At 38.0% G+C, this 20,272-nt stretch overlaps 1 protein-coding gene across 3 annotated transcripts; it reads right to left on the reverse strand.

The window, feature by feature from the left end:
- Positions 1 to 673: 673 nt before the first annotated feature.
- Positions 674 to 19,675, reverse strand: LOC127517530 (phospholipase A2-like). Of its 3 annotated transcripts, none has more exons than XM_051903304.1 (4): positions 19,477 to 19,553; positions 2,020 to 2,167; positions 1,220 to 1,353; positions 674 to 860 (listed from the first exon to the last, which is right to left on the reverse strand). In XM_051903304.1, the coding sequence occupies exons 1-4, from the start codon at positions 19,523 to 19,525 to the stop codon at positions 739 to 741; spliced, it is 453 nt and encodes a 150-aa protein (XP_051759264.1). In that variant the 5' UTR covers positions 19,526 to 19,553; the 3' UTR covers positions 674 to 738. The 3 variants fall into 3 exon arrangements, with proteins under 3 accessions (XP_051759264.1, XP_051759262.1, XP_051759261.1); XM_051903302.1 differs by lacking the exon at positions 19,477 to 19,553 and adding an exon at positions 3,462 to 3,596; XM_051903301.1 differs by lacking the exons at positions 674 to 860; positions 1,220 to 1,353; positions 2,020 to 2,167 and adding exons at positions 16,499 to 16,690; positions 17,192 to 17,325; positions 17,658 to 17,808 and having other exon boundaries at positions 19,477 to 19,675.
- Between the last annotated feature and the right edge of the window lie 597 nt (positions 19,676 to 20,272).

Here is a 20,272-nt window from a genome sequence, read left to right on the forward strand (position 1 = left end):
AATGAGGCAAGATTAATAAACGTTATCTAAGAAAATTTTACTTCTCAGCTGAATTTAAGGATGTTTAGATGTTTTTATTAGAAAGACTGAAGAAAATTATCAGTGTATGCTACATAATGTTACATATTATTATTTCAAAAATGAATTTAACAGTCAACTAGTATCCACGCAGGATTGCACGAATTGTTTTTTAGTGTTTAAATTATAAAAGGTTTTATTATGATTCTGTCAATAATGGCATGTAAATGTACTTGCAAAAGTAATTTTCTTAATTTTGAAATAATAATTTTAAAATAATAACTTTTTAAAGAAAGTAAATTTACTTGAGAAGCAATTGCATAAGACTTGTTTTCAGAGAATTTATAATACGGTTTGTTTCTTCCCCTATTGGCAAATTGTTTTTTAGTTTTTTTAAGGATAAACCTCATAAAACCAGAATAACTGCCAATGGAAAGAAAATTAAACTTAATTCTTATGAACGTATATCCTCTAAAAAAAAAAAACAGTTCTTAATATATAAAACTTCAAATCTAACTTAAACATTTTTACTGGAAAATAGACTAAAATATTAAGAAAAATATAGTAAATATTTTTAATTGCATGAATGTACATACCATTAAATAATCTCTCTGCTATGAATCAAATAACAATTAACACAAAATAAACGGTTACATGATATACCATTGCTAAGTTTAATGAGACTTTATGGACAGTCTTAAAACTTTATCACGTGTCAGGTCATTTGCAGTTTTGACTAGGATAGTACTTGTACTCTGGGTTGTAACCCGCTTTTGCAAAGCATTCGGCTGCTTTTCTGTCACATTCACAGATGAACATCTCACAGGGGCGATTCTTGTCAGCTGCAAGAGACAAAAAAAAACAGCAGTCCAACTATGTGCCACAATCCAGATGCAGTTCAGGTCTCAATTACAAACAGCTTTCAGGTAGAATTCTTTAGCACAGTTTGTCCTACTGAGTCTTAAGTCTGTCCTACAGCTAACAGGAAACGTTCTCAGAACTTCCCTGGCAAGGAGTTATGAACAAACATTCTTCTAGTAACGTTAATAGATCACTTAACATCAGCATAACCAAGACAAAAATGTTTTTAAAACATTTAAAAAAAAACAGACAGAGAACATTTAGAAATAAAATGTTCATAACCTAATGGGAATGTTGGCAAAATGTTCTTAGAGCATATTTTTGTTATCTGGGGACTTACCATGGCAGGTGACTTTCTTTGTCGATTTGTTGCATGAGAATGAATATTCTTTAGTGTAGGGGTTGTCAGAGATACCCTGGCAGTCAGCTTGCTGCTTAGAGTCTGAAAAGCACTGATCATGCACTTGACAGCACCTAGAGAGGAATAGAGAACACAATGGGCTTGGTGGCAGTTAATATTCATGAGTCAAGATGATAAGGTATACCAATCTGAACTTTTTCTGAAAAGCTCCTTAAGAAGGTAATGCCATCAAATGTTCTCAACCAAAATAGCAATGCACTCATTTTTTACTGCCTACAAAAATAAAGTCAGCATTAAATCAAAATGATCAATTATTGCTTTTTATGGAATATTGCGGTATTTATTATATTCGTCTGTGCACATCATTCATTTTTTTTTTTTCCAAATTAACGTGCCTTTAATCTTTAATCAAAAAACCTTCCCCTCCCTCTTGCAGCGACTTCTCTGATGACGTGTTTACTGGCGCGAGGGCGGGACAACCTGTCACTCGCATGACATCACAGCCATAGCAAACCACAATGATCCAATCATTTCCTGATGGACAAAATCAAGTCCTGTCCTACAATATTTCTTGTTCGTGAAGCCATTTGCCTCTTATATACAACACAATAGGAAAGACTATTGCAACTTCAGTTTCATGCCGTTTTTAATTTGTGCAACGTGCAGTTTTCTGAATTTATAGTTACAAAGTGTGCACAAAACTTTTCAGTCTGAGCAGGCCGAAGTGTGACAGACAAAACTGATTCAAATGATTGATTCCAGTGTCTCTGTAATCTGACCTGTCCAGTGCATCCACTGGGGTGCCTGAGCCTCCCAGGCCGCAGTAGCATCCGTAGTCTGCGTAATCCAGTAAAGGCCAGCTATCAGGGACGGTACAGATGATCATGTCCCTGAACTGCCACACCGCACGGTAGTCTAGAGCCAGCACTGTTAAACAGTGATAGTTTATTAGTGCTTCAAACTGATTAGCATCAAAATAGTATGTAAATAACAGACTGTATTGCTTAATCATTAACTGTTATATATATACTAAAGTAAACTGTCTAACAAAAGGCAAAAATGCTTTTAAATTTCAGTCTTTTCACACCAAGCTATCATATGGCTTCAGAAGATGTGGAATAGCACATAAGTCATATGAACCATGCACCATGTTTTATGGTTTATGTTAATGGTTCTTTTGCATCCTTACTCATTTAGTGTCATTAAATGAAAAATAAAGGCCAGGACATTCCTTAAAGAAATTCAACTACTTTTTATGTTCCACAGAAGAAATTGTGCATTCACTATAAAAAGTAATATGCTATATCTACTCCATAAAATTTTGGCAACAGATTACAAGCAATATTATTAATTAAATTCAACAAATAGAATTGAGTTAGAATTAATCAAATTGATTCCTTAAATGTCAACCATTTAAAACGAGTAAAATTTAAGTAAAATGTAAACAAAAATATCTGAATAACAGACGTCAAATATGAATTAAGAATCACTGAAGGAAAGATAAACACAAGAATTAACAGAGGTTTAGATGTTGATGTTGATTTTATTAAAAATGTCTGGTCACCATTATGGTGATTAGTGTTTCATTTAGTTTGGTAGTTTGATTCTTTGCTTTTTGTGGTTTTTGTAATGGTGTTTGCTAATTTTACACATTTTAAATGGTAAATAATTAATCATTTGATTAATTCTAACTCAATTCTTATATGTTGAATTTAATTAATAATATTGCTTGTAATCTGTTGCCACAATTTTATTGAGTAGATAGAGTGTATTACTTTTTACAGTGTTCAAGTCATGTTGGAAAGACTGTGTTTACGCCCATTGACTTCCATTGTATGGACAAAACAACACCAACAAAACAAACAAAAAATACATTTATCATTTTCTTTCATGTTTCACAGTTGAAAGAAAAGCATACAGTTTTTTTTTCTGACCAAAATAATGACAGAATTTTCATTTTGGGGTGGACTAGCCCTTTAAGTTTTATTACAGCATTCTCATAAAATATATTTTATCTAATAAATGAGGGTAAGACATCTTTGTTGCTATTATTTTAGACTGACTAATTAGTAAATGCTATTTTTCAAATTATTTTAAATATCTATATTTAATCATCTCATATATCTATATTAAATAATTGCCTTGCATACTTAAGAGAAATTATTAAAACAATAAGCTCCTGTACAGTGGATGAATAGTAAATAATTTTAAGTATACTCACAGGTGGGCAGACTCACACTCAGGACCACGAGAGACAGAAAGGTGTTCATGGTGAAGACCAGATGAACAGGTGTTCGTTGACGATTATTTATAGAACTTATTTATATAACCTTGATGGGTGGGGCTCATTAATAAGCCAACTTTGTGAATATTGTGATCATGTGAGATATGTTAATATACAGTGCACACACACACGCACAAAGAGGCACAAACATACAGTTTGTTGTTGAAATATTTACAGCTTTCTATAAGTTGAGTGTGTTTATGTATACACTTAAAATAAAAGAACCTTATAACATTATATATATATATATATATATATATATATATATATATATATATGTGTGTGTGTGTGTGTGTGTGTGTGTATGTAAGAATGTTAAAATTACATTATGTTCCTGTGACGGGTAGGTTTAGGGTTAGGTTCCTGTGATGGGTAGGTTTAGGTAAAGTGTAGGGAAGGGCCATACTATAGTGACTTTTAAGATTTTGTCAAACATTCTTATATATTTTTAAGATGTTGTCTTTGTGGGGTCCGAATAAAGGACCCCACAATGTCGTAAAATCTTCATCTTACTATCTTAGTGGGGTCATTTGGACCCCACAAAGTAGTATAAACAAGGATGTGTGTGTGTTGTTCTTTGGGAACACAAGCAAGTGTTGTCAATTTGCACAGCTGGTACAAGAATTCAGTTATCTCGAAAAAGGATGAGAATTTCATGAGATGGCCTGGAAAAGGTTTATTTTTGGCCAAATAAAAATAATTGTTCAGTGCATGCACATTTCACTGATTGCAGGGTATTTTGTTGCTATAAAGTACTCAAGAGTGACCATAATAATAATAATAATAATAAGTTTTATTTATATAGCGCCTTTCCAGGGCTCAAGGACGCTTTACAATTATCAAGGAAGAGATAATACAAGTAGACAATGATGAAAACAATAATGGACAGGGAAGCATACAGAAGAATAGAGTCAAATACAGAAATACAAAACAGGACTTAAGAGACATAACATAACATTCAGAGAAATATTAATAATAATGCAGAGCAATCAATTCATCAAATCAGAGGTATAACATTCAGAAAACAGGTGAGTTTTGAGTAATGATTTAAATTCAGAGATATTATTAACACAACAGAGTGAGCGGGGGAGAGAATTCCAGAGTTTGGGTGCGATAGTACTGAATGATCTGCCCCCCATTGAAGAGAGGCGATGCCGAGGGACAACGAGAAGGCCAGAGTCAGAGGAACGTAGTGAGCGAGTCGGTGTGTAGGGGATGAGCATATTACAAATATAAGAGGGAGCCAAGCCATGCAAAGATTTAAAAGTGAGCAGGAGAATTTTGAATTTAATACGGTAGGCAACTGGAAGCCAGTGGAGATCATATAAAATTGGGGTGATGTGAGCAGAACGCTTGGTATGGGTGAGTATTCTAGCAGCAGAGTTTTGAATGTATTGTAATTTGGAAATGGAGCTGGCAGGTAGACCAATGAAAAGGGCATTACAGTAATCAAGGCGTGATGAGACAAATGCATGGATGACAGTTTCAGCGTCTTTGTTACTGATGAAGGGACGGAGTTGGGCAATGTGACGTAGATGAAAGAATGCAGATTTGGTAATAGAGGTAATATGAGACTGAAAGGAAAGGGTGGAGTCAATGATTACACCTAAATTTTTAACAGTATTGGATGTTTTGATGTGAGAACCAGCAATTTCACAGGTGAAGTCGGTAGAAATATGGCTGGTAAGTGAGGGAGTTCCAATGAAAATAATCTCAGTTTTGTCCAGTTTCAGAAAATTTGAATTAAGCCAATCTTTTATGTCTCTCACACAAGCGGAGATTTTGTCAGTTTGGGGAGGTAGAGTAGGTGTGCAGAGTGAGTATAATTGAATGTCATCAGCGTAAAAGTGATAGTTAAGACCATGATGTTGTAAAATTTGACCTAGTGGTATGATGTAAATTATGAATAATAAAGGCCCGAGAACGGATCCCTGGGGAACACCTCGCTTCAGGGGGACAGTAGGTGATTGAAAATCCTTAACTGAGATGTAGAACTGTCTGTCAGAGAGATAGGAAGAGAACCAAGAAAGAGCAGTACCAGAAATACCCAAATCAGAGAGACGAGAAACAAGTAATTCATGGGAGACGGTATCGAAGGCAGAGCTGAGGTCAAGTAGCAGAAGTATAGACAGAGAACCAGAGTCAACAGAAAGCAGTAGATCATTCACTACCTTTACAAGTGCAGTTTCAGTACTATGGAGGGGGCGAAAACCAGATTGAAAGGGATCAAAGAGATTATTTTCACTTAGAAAAGACTGGAGTTGGGAGGCAACAGTGCTTTCCAGTAATTTAGCTATGAAGGGTAAATTTGAAATAGGACGATAATTAGATAGAACTGAGGGGTCGAGGTTGGGTTTCTTGAGAACAGGGGTAACTGCAGCAGTTTTGAGAGGTAGAGGAAATGAAGCAGAGGTAAGAGATGTATTGATGAAGTGAGAGATAGGTGCAGAGATGGAAGAATGGCAAAGTTTCAGGAGAGAAGTAGGAGCAGGATCAAGTTGACAGGAAGAAGAGTTGGATTTCAAGATTAACTTAGAGACAGAAGATGGGGTCGTCAAAGAAAAACAAGACAGAGTTTGACTGGATAGATTTGGTGGATAGTTGAGCTTTGTATCAGTAGAGAAGCATTGGTGGACGGCATCAGTCTTTTCAAGCAAATAATCCAGAAAAGAACAGCAAAGCTCATTAGAAGCTATGGCGTCTTGGGGTGGAGGTTTAGTAAGCTTATTTATTGTATTGAATAATGCTTTTGGCCTGTTACTTGATTTATTAATTGTGGCAGAGACAAAACTAGAGCGAGCCGAGATGAGAGCAGATTTGTATATTTTGGTATGATCAAGAAAAGCGAAATAATGTACAGTAAGACCGGTTTTTCTGTAGAGACGCTCAAGCCGTCTACCAGTAGCCTTAAGAATACGGAGCTCAGGGGTATACCAAGGAGAAGAGTGGGAAGAAGGGACACTTCTGGTCTTAATAGGAGCATGCTGCTGTAAGATTTCAGAAATTATGGAGTGATATTTAGATAATATCATGGAGGGAGAAGATATATCAAAGACATCAGAGAGGTTCGAAGAAACAATAGAGGTACAGAATGATGCAGTATCAATAGCTTTCAGATTGCGGTATGAAATAACAGTTTTAAGGCATTTTTTACGCATAGGCAGATTTAAGCTAAAATCAAGAAGTTTGTGATCAGAGATACCAATGTCAGAGGAAGAGATGGAACAGATATCAACCCTTGATGTACAGATCAGATCAAGGATATGACCACGAGTATGGGTAGGAAAATGAAAATTCTGAGTCAGATTAAAATATTCAAAAACAGACAGTAATTGATTAGTGTTAGAGGAAACAGTATCGACATGAATATTGAAGTCACCAAGCAGGAGAATGTGAAATGTCAATGAACAGGCAAGGGTTTACAGTTCACTGAGTTCAGAAAAAAAGTTGGACAGGGCTTTAGGAGGACGATAGTGCAAAATAATTATAAGAGAGTCAGCCTTCAATACCATATATTCAAATGAATTGGTATCATGAAAATTAAGTTGCGTGAGTCGGAGATTGTCTCTATAAATGACAGCGAGACCACCCCCTTTACCATGCAGACGAGGTCTGGACAGATACTTATATCCTTCAGGTGCGAGAAGATTCAACTGCAGAAAATCATCCGGAACTTGCCAAGTTTCAGTGAGAAGAAAAATGTCAAGCTTATTGTCAGTGATAATTTCATTGAGATAAGGGGCTTTATCCGATATTGATCGACAGTTCAGAAGCGCAAAGTGACGATGCAGGGAATTCAAGTTAGCGGTATGTTGCTGGGCATCAGTGAGATAAATTAAAGAGCGATGTATAGTATTGCTGGCGGGTAACTGTCTGGTCATGGACGACAATCTATGGTTAGTCCAGATGCACAGAAGGGAATCAGGCTTAGAGCAAAAGGTACTCCTGAAGACACGCCGTGAGCGGTGAATGTATCGTGGGCGCCGGAGAATCCTTAGACTCCGACAGCATTCATACGTCACAGAATCGAGACGTGGGTGGCAGTTCAAGGCCCTTAGCTGTGATGGTAAATATCCAATATCCATTATGAAAGTGAGATAGAAAATGAGGCAGATAAAAGAAAAAAGAAAAACTTTTGCCCGAGGCATGTTAGTACTGAGCAAATGCGAGCCGATCACAGGCGAAAACCACGTTAGCCAGGACCTGAACGCCACTTCACCAAAAAGGGCATACTAAATAGGAGACAACACACCCAGATAGCAAGCTATTAAACGAACAGCGCAACCGACTGAGAGAGCGGTAACTCACCCATCAGAAGAGCCGAACGTGGTGGAGGCGTTAACAGGTAGAGGGCTCGCAGCAGCCAGGTGGCAAGCTCACAGACAACAGGAGTTTGAAAATGATAATAGTCCAGTTCAAAGATCAGCAGTGAGAAATTGAGTAATCCAGACAGAATACTGAAAAAATAATCCAAACAGAACGGTGGAAAAACATGTAACAAAACATACAAACAGTCCAGGTGCGAAGCGGCAGCACAGACACGCACAGCGTTCTCGACCCGGAAGTAGAATCAGATGGAGGTAGACTATAGGCCATGAATGCAACAAGAGTGGTGATAAAGCTGCTGATCTCTCTGGATGCTGAACTGCAAACACTTGAGGGCAGATGACTCTTGGAGGTGTTATGGGGGATTGAGCGAAACACTCCGCTGCAGGCTTGTCACACTGACAGACGAACGTATCACAGGTCATCATTACTGGCTGAAAGAGAGAAAGAGAAAGGTAACCCTTGTGAAAAAGAAGTGTGCTCAATTGTATCAAATTTGCATAAATTTGCACATCTTTTATGTAAAATATCTTACTCAGGACAGTACTAAATAAACAAATAACATACATTTTGTATGATCTCTCTTATTTTGTTAAAATTATTCACATTTTCACATATTCTGCAAGGGGTTCCCAAACGTTTGCATGCCACTGTAGAATACACTTCCATGAATATGTTTCTTACGCTCAAGTACACTAAAAAAGTGCTTTTTGTAATAATGTGAAATGAAAAGTTTTACCTTAAAGTACATTTGAAATCATTATGTTTTAATGTTCTTTTGTTGTGCTTCAGAGAAGTACACTTACTTTGATGTGTTGACTAAGATACTAAAGCACATGTAAAGTACTTGATTATAACTTCATCATTACAAACATGTAATTGTAATGAATGAGGCTGGTACTCATTCATCCAGCCACCGGAGGAAGGATATTTCTGTTCAACTGCTCCATCTATGCCAGGGCTCTTGCTCAGCCGCTGACTATGCTGTAGAATTCAGAACGCTAGCTGCACAAAGTGGTTGGAAGGATGTGGCACTAAAGACTGTGTTTAGAGAGGGACTCAATCACAACCTGCAAGCAGAACTTGTATGTAATGGTTTTGACTATAACCTCACTGATTTCATTTCTTTGGCAATAAGAATCGATAACTTGCTACGAAACTCTCCAAGCTCAAGAAGTAGCCCCAAGTCACCAGCGTTTACCACGTCTTGACATGCCCTGACACGCCAGAACCCATACAGATTGCATACACACGGATTTCTACTGAGGAAAGGGAACGTCGTAAAAGGGAAGGACCGTGTTACTACTGTGGAGGGAAGGATCACCAAAACTCTGCTTGCCCTAACAAAGGGAGGAGACTTCCATACTCCAAGACTAGTGTGAGTAACGAAACCCTTACACCTCCCCGATCACAGTTTTTCACTGCTCATTGAGCTTTCTTCTAACAATGACTCCAAATATGTTTCAGCGCTAGTCGACTCAGGGGCTGCACTCAACCTGATTCATCAAGATCTTGTGCAAGAACTCCAGATACCTACAGTACCTTGTATCCCTGCAATCAACGTCACTGCTGTAAATAATGCACCCATCAGCACAGGCATCACTCACCAGACTGTTCCAGTAACTATCCGAATTGGACTGTTTCACAGAGACAATCTCCTTGCATGTCATCAACTCCCCCAAACACTCTCATCTTGGGCCATCCATGGCTGGCTGTCCATGATTCCCTCATTTCCTGGCACCAGGGTGAGCTCAAACAATGGCCAAATTATTGTATGGCTAACTGTCTACAAGTTGCTGTTAACATGCCTTGTCTCACCACCAGTATTGAAAGTCCAGAAAACTATACATCCACCACCATACCCAAGGAATATTCAGAGTTTTCTGAGGTCTTCAGCAAAGTCAAGGCAACTCAGTTACCACCTCACCGTCCTTGGGATTGTGTGATTGAATTGCTGCCTAACATGGCACCACCTAAGAACAAAGCTTATCCTTTATCCAGACCTGAAACCTTGGCAATGGAGAAATATATTGAAGAAGCACTCTCATATGTGTTCATTTGCCCTTCTACTTCCCCCGCGGCAGCTGGTTTCTTCTTCGTTGAGGAAAAAAAGATGGAGGTCTCTGTCCATGTATCGATTACAGGGGTCTTAACACTGCCACTGTCAAATACAGATATCCACTCCCTTTAGTCCCCTCTGCTCTTGAACAGCTTCGCAAAGCCTGCATCTATACCAAGCTGGACCTGAGAAGTGCATACAACCTCATTCGCATTTGAGAGGGTGACGAGTGGAAAACCGCATTCATCACCACTAGGGGGCACTACGAATATCAGGTTATGCCATATGGCCTGGCTAACTCACCAGCAGTATTCCAATCCTTTATCAACAAAATCTTCAGAGACCTCCTAAACAAGTGTGTCATAGCCTACATTGATGATATACTCACCTACTCCAACGACTGGACCCAGCATATCAGGAACATCAAGATGGTCCTCTCTCGTCTACAAGAGCACCAGCTATACGTAAAAGCAGAAAAATGTGAATTCCACACAATCAAACCACATTCTTGGGGTATATCATCAGTCACCAAGGTGTAGAGATGGACAACTCAAAGATCCAGGCTGTCACCAAATGGCCAAGACCCCACACAATCAAGGAGTTGCAACGTTTTCTGGGCTTTGCAAATTTTTATAGACGCTTTATCTGCAATTACAGCCTCATCTCAACTCCCTTGACGTCCCTGCTAAAGGACAAACCCTCTAAATTAACATGGAGTGACAATGCTCAGGAAGCCTTTGAAACACTCAAGACCAGCTTATCGGCCAGGCAGCAAAAACAGCAAAGCAGAGTTCCCGCCGCCATGACCTTCCCCATCTTACACCACAAAGTGAACCTATACTACCACCATCTGTCATAATTGCACCCATCAGCTGGGACATCATGGAAGAGCTTAAAAGAGCACAACAAACAGACCCAGTACCACCTGAATGCCCTCCAACCAAGCAGTACGTTCCTCATACCCTACGTCAAAGAACGATACAGTGGGTCTATACCTCTCTTAGTACTGGACATCCTGGCATCCACAGAACAATCAGCTTGGTACGTAACTCATTCTGGTGGCCCTCTCTTTCTAACAATGTCACTGTTTTTGTTAAAGCTTGTTCAGTATGTGCACAGTCCAAAACCCCCAGAGAACTTCTGGCCGGCCTACTTCAATTGCTCCCCATCCCACAGAGACCCTGGTCCCACCTGTCCATCGACTTCATCACGGATCTGCCTAACTCCAATGGGTATACAACCATCTTTGTTTTCATTGACAGTATCTCAAAGTCATGCAGATTAATCCCCATGAAAGATTTACCCACTGCTATGGAAACTGCTGTTACTCTGTTCCACCAAGTTTTTAGGATTTATGGCCTACCAGAAGACATTGTGTCCGATCGAGGACCCCAGTTCACCTCCAGAGTCTGGCAGGCCTTCTGCAAACAGCTGGACATCAACATTAGCCTCACGTCAGGTTATCACCCCGAGTCTAATGGACAAGTGGAGAGGCTCAACCAGGAAATAAGAAGATACCTCAGGTCCTACTGTAGCCGTGAACAGCAAAGATGGAACGACTTTATTCCTTGGGCGGAATACGCACAGAACTTTCTCACTCACTCCTCAACTGGACTCACTCCCTTCCAATGTGTCTTAGGCTACCAGCCTCCATTATTCCCTTGGTCGGGTGAACCCTCTACAGTGCCCCGGTGGACGATTGGATCAGATGCAGCGAACGGGTGTGGGACAGCGCTCACGTAAGTCTGCAAATGGCTATCTGGGCCCAACGGATCCAAGCTGATCGACGGAGGCGTCCCCACCCCTACTATCAGCCTGGACAGAGAGTCTGGCTATCCACCAAGGACCTGAAGTTGCAACTACCCTGCAGGAAGCTAAACCCCAGGTATGTTGGTCCGTTCAGAATTGTCAAACAGATCAATCCTGTGACATACTGTCTGGAACTTCCTGCTAACTACCGTGTTTCTCCCTCCTTTCATGTGTCCTTGCTGAAACCGGTCCACCAGGCATCTGGCCCCGGAACCACAGATCCTGAACCCCCTCCTCCACTGGAGATTGATGGATTACCTGCTTACTTGGTCAAAGAGATCTTGGACTCACGTCGTTGAGGGTGCCAGATGCAATTCTTGGTGGACTGGGTGGGCTACGGACCGGAGGAGAGATCATGGGTAGCCGCCAATGACATATTGGACCCATCGCTGATCTAAGAGTTCCACCAACATCACCCAAATCGTCCTGCACCACAACTAAGGGGATGACCAAGAAGGAGAACACCAGGAGGTGTTCGTAGAGGGAGGGGTTCTGTAATGAATGAGGTTGGTACTCATTCATCCAGCCACCGGAGGGAGCCCTCTCCTGAATACTAACATGGACTGTTGCTCGTTGGTTACTTCCTGCCTCACTCCTGCATAAATAGACATGCATTTCCACTGCTGCTTTGCAAAGTATTGCCAGTTTATCACTGCCTTACCAAGTGTTTCACATTGCCTGTTTCTTTGCCTTCATGTTACTGACCATTATGCTTGCTTTATTGGATTTTTACAATAATTATTATTGTTTTTGCTGTGGTTGCCTTATTGGACTGATTATTTGTTACTGTTTATCCTGCCTGCCTTATCGACTACGTCTATGCCTTTTGTGTTGGATTTGTTTGCTGATATTTATTAAACTTCCAGCATTTGGATTCCATCTTGCCTCCATGTCGAGTCCCTCACAGTAATTACAAATATATTTAAATACATGACATGCAAGTTTTAATAGAAATGACTTTAAAGTAAATTTTAGCTTCAGTACATTCGGCAGTACACTTTAACCATATTTTAAAGACTGATGTACAGATGTATCAAGTTGTACTTAAATGGGTCAAAAAATAGCTCTTAAAATCAACTACACTGTAAACCTGAATAAGTTGGGCTAACTCAAAAAATTTGAGGTAATCAATTACATAAATTTTTTTGAGTTATGATGTTCCCAATTTTAAGTAAGCAGAACTATCAAGTTTTGAGTTTGTAGTACTCATGTATGTTTATTTCTTCTAACTTGAAGTATTGAGTTAGCTAACTCATACATTTTGATAGCAATTAACATAAAATATTTAGTTTACTTTTTTATTTTGAGTTCTTGCAAATCAAACGAGTTATTTACTTCACTGTAAACCCTAAGAAAATACAGAAAATGCCAACTTGTTAATCTGCTAACATGTTAACAATACCATGGTATAGCACTAAATAAGTACAGCAACTTAAAACATGTAACTTACCTGCTCTCAATCCAAGCCGCATGCGCTACTTGTCACCATGATGGTAACTCTCTAAAAGCCCACATTAACAGAAAGTCTTCTAAATTAGCATAGCAAAACAATAATCACTACTAAATCTCCCTTACCATTAATCGTGCACAAAAAAACATTATATAACACTTAATTTTATCATTTACTCTCAATTTCGAGTGCCAGGGGCAAAGCATGCTGGGAAATAGAAATCTCAGCCCAGTTTCAGTTAAACTTAAGTTAGTCTAAATTAAAAGAAATTAGTTCATACAACTCAAAACAATGAAACAGTTCAGTTTACTTAAAATATGTCAGTGCTGTGAACTCAAAAGAAAAAAAAGTTCTAAATACTCATAGCAGTTAATTTAACTGAACTAATTTGTTCAATTTAAGTTTGTCCTACTCAAACCAATTAAGTATTTTGAGCGTTCGGGTTTACAGTGTACCTTTCTGGAACTTGAGAGGTTTGGTGACATTGCTGGCAATGAAGATGAACGAAGGTCTTAGGGGTGTGGAACAACATGAGGGTGAGTAATTAATGACAGAATTTTCATTTTTGGGTGAACTAACCCTTTAAACATGGATAAATGGTTATCAGCAGGGTCGCTGAAAAAAGGGCAAATGCAGATGTTTCTTTATCTACAAGTAAGGATAAATCTTCAGCAATACCTGACGTTAAAAAGACTAAAAATAAAGCTAAACGAAGAAAATACAGTAGTGACTACCTAGCACTAGTCTATATCTGTTGAATTCTTGAAAGTAATGGCCAGTCAGAGGTGTTTAAGTTCAAAACACTGGAGTATTTGTTCAGTGCTGAGTTATACAAATCCGCAAATAGTCTCATTTAACGAACAAGGTGTAGACATGATGTAAAGAAATTTATTGTGCAGAGTAGACTGCTTCTTTTATTAAAGGCCACATACATGCTGCAAATGTGGAATTCACCCCTTTTCCACCTTCGGGCCACACGGTTCTCATTGCATGACCATTCCATTCCATGCCGATCTGGGCCAGCTGGTACGGTTACGGTTTCATTTTCCACTGTGGGGCTGATAACGGCCACTCTTTGGAATGTAATATAAAAGCGTCAGTCATTGCCTTGGTAACGCAACAATTTACTTAGACAACTGTGCCAAGAATTCCAGGCTGAGAGCGTTTTGTAATCGTGCTGTGCCATACCAGGCTCAAGTGGAGACACAACTGTAACCATTCCTTTCCATTCTAAGAACCGTTCGGCCCGATGGTGGAAAAGTGGTTTATGTGACCCAAATAGTGGGGTCCATTAAAATTCTTGCAGTGGGCCGTGGAAACGTACATGTTTGGTTGTGTGGGCCGTGAGTTGGAAAAGGTTGGGAAACACTGCGGTAGACCAATCTCAACAGACTGGGCCATCTAACCAATCAGAGCAGAGGAAGCTCTCAAAAAGGAGGGATTTCGAGAGACTGAATCCTTTATCAAACCATTTCAGACACTGTGAGAAAAGAGATGAGGCTGTAATGTATATTATGAGAAAATGAAAGTGTTTTTTGACCTTGAATCCACGTAAACCTGTTGTAGGAGACCTCCAAAACAAAATTAGGAACTTTTAAAATAGCATAAGAGACACTTTAATCTAACTCTTGATGTCTGTTTCAGCCACTGGGATATAGGTCAACCAGATGACTGGGATGTCCGTGTGAATGGTGAGGACTGTGTGCAGCTCCATGCTCGGATAATTGAGGAAAGACGGAGGCTGTGGAATGATGCAGACTGTACGCTCTCTTACCCTTACATCTGTGAGGGCAAACCCAAGAACCACTGACAAATAACAACTAAGCTCAAACACTGCAAAAATCTGTTTCTTAAGCAGCATTTTTGTCTCTTTTTCCAGTAAAAATATCTAAACATTCTTATTTGAGGTGCAAGATTGTAGATAATAGACTTATGAGAAGATACATCTTGAATATGAAGTTAAATTAAAGTTTTCTGCAAATAGTTTAAAGGGTTAGTTCACCCAAAAATGAAAATAATGTCATTTTTTACTCACCCGTAAGACCTTCGTTCATCTTCGGAACACAAATTAAGATATTTTGATTAAATCCGATGGCTCAGTGAGGCCTCTATAGACAGCAATGCCACTGAAAATCTCAAGATCCATAAAGGTACTAAAAACATATTTAAAACAGTTCATGTGAGTTCAGTGGTTCTATCTTAATATTATAAAGCGACAAGAATACTTTTTGTGCGCCAAAGTCACGTGATTTCAGCAGTTTAGCCGTTTGATAGGAGATCCGAATCACTGATTCGAAACAAAAGAATCGTAAAGCTCCAGAGCAGTGTTTTGAAATCGGCCATCACGAGATATTGTTAAAAAGTCGTTATTTTGTTTTTTCGCACAAAATGTATTCTCGTCTCTTTATAATATTAAGGTAGAACCACTGTACTCACATGAACTGATTTAAATATGTTTTAGTACCTTTATTGACCTTGAGAGTTTCAATGGCTTTGCTCTCTATAGAGGCCTCACTGAGCCATCAGATTTCATCAAAAATATCTTAATTTGTGTTCCGAAGATGAACGAAGGTCTTACGGGTGTAGAACGACATGAGGGTGAGTAATAAATGACATTATTTTCATTTTTGGGTGAACTAACCCTTTAAAACAGTTTATCAATGAGACAAGATTAATAAACCTTATCTAAGGAAATTTTGCTTCTCAAGTAAATTTAAGGATGTTTAGATGTTTTTATTAGAAAGACTGAAGAAAATTATTTTTCAGTGTATGAAACATAATGTAACATATTATTTCAAAAATTAATGTGACAGTCAACTAGTATCCATGCAGGATTACACTAATTTTTTTTAGTGTTTAATTTATTAAATGTTTTATTATGATTCTGTCAATAATGGCATGTAAATACTTAACTTGCAAAAGTAATTTTCTTAAATAGTATTTTTGACCGAATTTACTTGAGAAGCAATTGCATAAGACTTGTTTTCAGATAATTTATAATACGGTTTGTTTCTTCCCCTATTGGGAAATTGTTTTTAGTTGTTTTAAGCATAAACCTCATAAAACCAGAATAACTGCCAATGGAAAGAAAATTAAACTTAATTCTTATGAACATATATCCTCTAAAAAAAACAGTTCTTAATATATAAAACTTCAAATCTAACTTAGACATTTTTACTGGAAAACAGACAAAAATATTAAGAAAATTATATTAAATATTTTTAATTGCATGAATGTACATACCATTAAATAATCTCTCTGCTATGAATCAAATAACAATTAGTATGAAGACACACACACACACACACACACACACACACACAAAAACTGTTACATGATATACCATTGCTAAGTTTAATGAGACTTTATGGACAGTCTTAAAACTTTATCACGTGTCAGGTCATTTGCAGTTTTGACTAGGATAGTGCTCGTGCTCTGGGTTGTAACCCGCTTGTGCAAAGCATTCGGCTGCTTTTCTGTCACATTCACAGATGAACATCTCACAGGGGCGATTCTTGTCAGCTGCAAGAGACAAAAAAAAACAGCAGTCCAACTATGTGCCACAATCCAGATGCAGTTCAGGTCTCAATTACAAACAGCTTTCAGGTAGAATTCTTTAGCACAGTTTGTCCTACTGAGTCCTACAGTCTCTCCTACAGCTAACAGGAAACATTCTCAGAACTTCCCTAATGTTCTGGCAAGGTTTTCTCAGAGTTATGAACAAACATTCTTGCAGTAACGTTAATAGAACATTTGTTCAAAGTTATCTGGTCTTTAAAAAAATTTATCATGTCTAACATTTTTAAATACTTGTTTCAAAATGTTCAGAGAACATTCAAAAGTAATGTTCCCATAATATTTGTAAAGTAGAATGTTCCCTTAACGTCTGCATAACCAAGAAAAAAATGTTTTTAAAACGTTTAAAAAACTGGACAGAGAATGTTCAGAAATAAAATATTCATAACCTAATGGAAACGTTGGCAAAATGTTCTTAGAACATATTTTTGTTATCTGGGGACTTACCATTGCAGGTGACTTTCTTTGCCGGTTTGTCACATGAGAATGAATAGACTTCACTGTAGGGGTTGTCTAAGATACCCCAGCAGTCATCATGTTGCCATGAGTCTGAATAACACTGATCATGCACCTGACAGCACCTAGAGAGGAATAGTGAATGCAGTGGGCATGTTTATAAAGTTTGTCACCGTCACTTTTTGATTAATAATTATATTTTAAGAGATATGTGTTACATGGAATCAGATCCTGATGGACAAAATCAAGTCCTGTCCTACGATATTTCTTTTTCGAGAAGCTGTTTCACTCACATTAGGGAAGATCTTCCATTTCATGCCAACTTTAATTTGTACAACGTGCAGTTTTCTGTATTTATAGTTACAAAGTGTGCACTAATCTTTTCAGTCTGAGCAGGCCTAAGTGTGACAGACAAAACTGATTCAAATGATTGATTCCAGTGTCTCTGTAATCTGACCTGTCCAGTTCATCCACCGGTGTGCCCGAGCCTCCCTTGCCGCAGTAGCATCCGTAGTCTGCGTAATCCAGTGCAGGCCAGCTATCAGGGATGGTACAGAGGATCATGGACCTGAACTGCCACAGCGCACGGTAGTCTAGAGTCGCCAGCACTGTTAAACAGTGATAGTTTATTAGTGCTGATTAGAATCAAAATAATATGTAAATAACAGACTGTGATACTTAATCACCAACTGTTATATATACACTGAACTGTCTAACAAAGGCAAAAATGCTTTTAAATTTCAGTCTTTTCACACCAAGCTATCATATGGCTTCAGAATAGATGAACTATTAACTTTGTTTTATAATGGTTCTTTTGCATCCTTTCAATGGATTCAGCATCTTTAGTTGAGGGTAACTTTTCATAAATTATTAAAAACATAAAAAGCCAAACACAACTGATCCGCATTCTTTGTTCTTCATTTTCTAGAAGTAGAGTTAAAAAATATTCCTGTATTTTTGTGTAGTTCATTAAGAGAAGGTACACCACCATCTTGAACGCACCTCACAGTGTAATTATGACTTGCCAACTCGTAAATACGAACTTCCCAGGAGAACTTGAATGGACAAAAAGAATGTTTTTGAATGACATGAGGGTAAATATTCATCTTTGGGTGAACTGTCCCTTTAAGTTCTTCATATAACAGACTTCATTAATCAACAGAAGCACCATATAGCATGAATTTATCATCAAAATAAATAAAATAGTATCTTTTATTCACCACCTGTCTTACAAAATATTTATAGCAATTTCATATGTTTTGTTTATGCTTTGCATAGTGATCCGTCTCATGGTAAAATTGTAGAGGGAGAGTCAGGTGGTCAGATGTAACACACTAACTTAACCAGTTAGTTTCTTAACCAGTTATTTTCTTAAATATTTTAAAATAATTATTTTTGAGAAATAAATTTCATTACCAAATTACAAAATTTAAATTGGTGTCCATTTTATTTGTCAGTATTACAATCCAGCCAGGTAGTGACAGCACTCTTTTTATTTGACATCAACTTTAGGGATAAGTTGTAGTTTTCAAAAGAACTTCATCTTCAATTTATATATTATAGAAAAAATTAAGACAAAAAAAAAAAAAAAAAACCTGAGTTATATAGACAATGAACCAAATTCATTAGAACTCTCTCTGCTCTTCCCTAAGCTCTTTGACATTTCACTCTATGATCTTTTCAACACACCCAGTTTTCTGGCTTTAGGTCTTGTATAAAGCGATACTCCACCCCAAAATGGGAATTGTCATCGTTTACTCGACCTCATGTGGTTCCAAACCTATGCATTTCTTTCTTCTGTGCATGGAACATAAAAGAAAATATTTCAAGGAAACTTCAAACCTAATCAACATGGAGCTCAATGACTTCCACTGTATGGAAAAAAAAAAACAGCAACAAAACCGAAACAAAACACTGAGACATTTATCAAAATATCTACTTTTATGTTCCACAGTTGAAAGAAAAGCATATAGTTTTGGGACAGCATGAGGGTGAGTAAGTAAAGAATTTTAGGGTGGACTAGCCCTTTAAGTTTTATTACAGCATTCTCATAAAATATATTTTATCTAATACATGAAGGCAAGAGGTCTTTAGTGCCATTATTTGACTGACTAATTAGTAATGCTATTTTTCAACTTTTTTTTTTTTTAATATCTATATTTAATCATCTCATAAATCTATATTAAATATTTTCCTTGCATACATAAGAGAAATTATTAAGACAATAAGGTCCTGTACAGCAGATGAATAATAAATCCCATTTTAAATATACTCACAGGTGGGCAGACTCACACTCAGGACTACGAGAGACAGAAAGGTGTTCATGGTGAAGACCAGATGAACAGGTGTTTAAAGACAATTATTTATAGAATCTATATAACCTTGATGGGCGAGGCTCACTGATAAGCCAACTCATGTGAGATATGTTAATATACAGTATGTGCATACACACACGCACACAAAAGCACAAACATACAGTTTGTTGTTGAGATCTTTACAGCTTTGTGCAAGTTGAGTGTGTTTATGTACACTGGGTACACATATGTGTGTGTGTGCTCTTTGAGAACATGAGCATATGTTGTCAATTTGCACAGCTGGTACAAGAATTCAGTTTTCTCGAAAAAGGATGAGAATTTCATGAGATGGCCTGGAAAAGTTGCAAAACACTTGAGTACATGCAAAACAGCTGTCAGCACACAAAAGACTCCTTCACCATAATGACTACAAATAACAATAATTGTTCAGTGCATGCACATTTCACTGATTGCAGGGTATTTTGTTGCTATAAAGTACTGCGAGAGTGACCATGAATGCAACAAGAGTGGTGATAAAGCTGCTGATATCTCTGGATGTTGAACTGCAAACACTTGAGGGCAGATGATTATTGGAAGCGTTATAGGGGGATTGAGCAAAACACTCCGCTGCAGCCTTGTCACACTGGCAGACGAACATATCACAGTCATCATTACTGGCTGAAAGAGAGAAAGAGAGAGGTAACCCTTGTGAAAAAGAAGTGTGCTAAAAAAACTGTACTTGCAGATAATACAATAATGAAATAAAAGGTCACTTCAG

Source organism: Ctenopharyngodon idella, chromosome 8, assembly GCF_019924925.1.
Source record: "Ctenopharyngodon idella isolate HZGC_01 chromosome 8, HZGC01, whole genome shotgun sequence".
Taxonomy (NCBI): domain Eukaryota; kingdom Metazoa; phylum Chordata; class Actinopteri; order Cypriniformes; family Xenocyprididae; genus Ctenopharyngodon; species Ctenopharyngodon idella.

What these genes read in the sequence shown, in the direction of transcription:
- LOC127517530 (XM_051903301.1), bottom strand. Translation starts at nt 19,525, where the DNA reads ATGAACACCTTTCTGTCTCTCGTAGTCCTGAGTGTGAGTCTGCCCACC. An exon ending in GAGTGTGAGTCTGCCCACCT is followed by an intron (nt 17,809 to 19,476) that starts GTGAGTATATTT and finishes ACTGTTTAACAG; the next exon opens with TGCTGGCGACTCTAGACTAC. An exon ending in CCGGTGGATGAACTGGACAG is followed by an intron (nt 17,326 to 17,657) that starts GTCAGATTACAG and finishes ATTCCTCTCTAG; the next exon opens with GTGCTGTCAGGTGCATGATC.